General features: G+C 41.2%; 1 protein-coding gene across 1 annotated transcript in view; it reads right to left on the reverse strand.

Annotated features, from left to right (window-relative positions):
* Nucleotides 1–291: 291 nt before the first annotated feature.
* The window catches only part of PFN4 (profilin family member 4), a 9668-nt gene continuing 8141 nt past the window's right edge, over nucleotides 292–1818 (reverse strand). Inside the window, exon 4 of the mRNA XM_012803702.1 lies at nucleotides 292–355. Within this exon, the coding sequence (XP_012659156.1) occupies nucleotides 292–355 (64 nt within the window). The remainder of the gene's footprint in view (nucleotides 356–1818) is intronic.

Raw genomic sequence — 1818 nt, forward strand, 5'->3', positions numbered from 1 at the left:
ACAGCAACCTCCAACTCCTGGGCTTAGGCGATTCTCTTGCCTCAGCCTCCCAAGCAGCTGGGACTACTGGTGCCCACCACAATGCCCGGCTATTTTTTTTTTGATGTTGCAGTTTTGACCGGGGCTGGGTTTGAACCCACCACACTTGGTATATGGGGCCAGCACCCTACCAGCTGAGCCACAGGTGTCGCCCCACTATTTCTTTAACTATGTTAATTGTATGGATTCACTTTTATTGCTCTAAGGCAGGGGTCCTCAAACTTTTTAAACAGGAGGCCAGTTCACTGTCCCTCAGACCGTTGGAGGGCCGGACTGCGGGCCCCAGGAGGAGTCAGCTGCTAAGCAGGATGGGCAGCTGCAGCAAAAACACCCAGTGGGCCAGATAAATGTCCTAGGCAGGCCATACGTGGCCTGCAGGCCATAGTTTGAGGACACCTATTTATGATCTTTAACACAAACAGAACATGGAACCATGGAAACAGTCTAAGAGCAGGACGTCAGAGAAGATCCCAATTAGGCCATACACACAAATCACAGGAGTGACAATTAATACTCAAGAAGCTTTTTGCTCAGATAGACAGACGCCTCTGGTCATACCAAGGTGACAGAAGAAAAGAGATATTTTATCTCCTTATCTGGTCTGGAGCAAATCTCGCTGTCTTTAACAAAATCTAAACATTCTGCATATCCTAAGTCCACAAAAGCACTCCCTCTCTCAGAGCGAGTAGCCCCACTGTTCCAGGTGAATCTCACCTGCTTAGAGACCTCCAGAGAGCTGTGGTAGGGACGGGGTGAAATTTCAGCAAGACATTTCTTAAGTTTTAAAGGTGCCAGGGCTCCTGCAGCGTGTTTTGCACTGAGTTCAGGATTTCTTGCATCCACTTCTCTCCTGTTTCTGTTTTCCTTTGCCCATACTCTGCAATCACTTTCTTAATTCAATCTCTAATCTACCTGTAACTAATACTTGAATATTGGATTTAAGCTTATTAAATCATTATTACTGGCAATGCACACACATCAAGCTACAACTCTTCCCTTAAGTACTCCCACATGCACCCACAAGATGCCATCTCAAAAACCTCTTTCTTTGCTCAACTGCAAGAAGCAACTCATTATGCATTCAAGTTTGATCATGAGATCCCAGCAATTCAGTCACATCTTCCGTCTCCACCTCTAATTCTAGCTCTCCTGCTATTTCCAACACATCTGCAATTGCTTCCTCTACTGAAGTCATCCAGGAAATCTGGAATCAATTTCTCCCAAATTCCAGGTAAGTTTTGACCTCTTCCCATGAATAATAAATGTTCTTAATGGCATCTAGAATGATAAATACTTTCTAGAAGATTTTTTAAATTTACTTTCCCAGGTCCATCAGAGGAACTACTATCTATGACAACTACCAATTAAAAAACCTACAAAAGATACACAAAAAATAAAAAGCAAGAAATTAAAACACACTACCAGAGAAAATCACTTTTTACAAAGGAACACAGGAAGGACATAAGAAAGAGATAACTATAAAACAACCAGAAATCAAATAATAAAATAGTAGTTATAAATCCTTACCTATCAGTAATGATAACTGGAAGTTAATGATCTAAACTCTCCAATCAAAAGACACAGAGTGGCTGAATGGGTTAAAAAAACAAGAACCACCTATATACTGTCTACAAGAAACACACATCACCTGTAAAGACACACATAGATGGAAAATAAAGGCATGGGAAACACATTCCATGCGAATGGAAACCAAAAAAGAACAGGAATAGTTATGCTTCCATCAGATAAAATAGATTTCTTTTTTCTTTTTTTTTTTTT

Source organism: Otolemur garnettii, unplaced genomic scaffold (assembly GCF_000181295.1).
Source record: "Otolemur garnettii isolate 467f Iridium unplaced genomic scaffold, OtoGar3 scaffold00022, whole genome shotgun sequence".
NCBI lineage: Eukaryota > Metazoa > Chordata > Mammalia > Primates > Galagidae > Otolemur > Otolemur garnettii.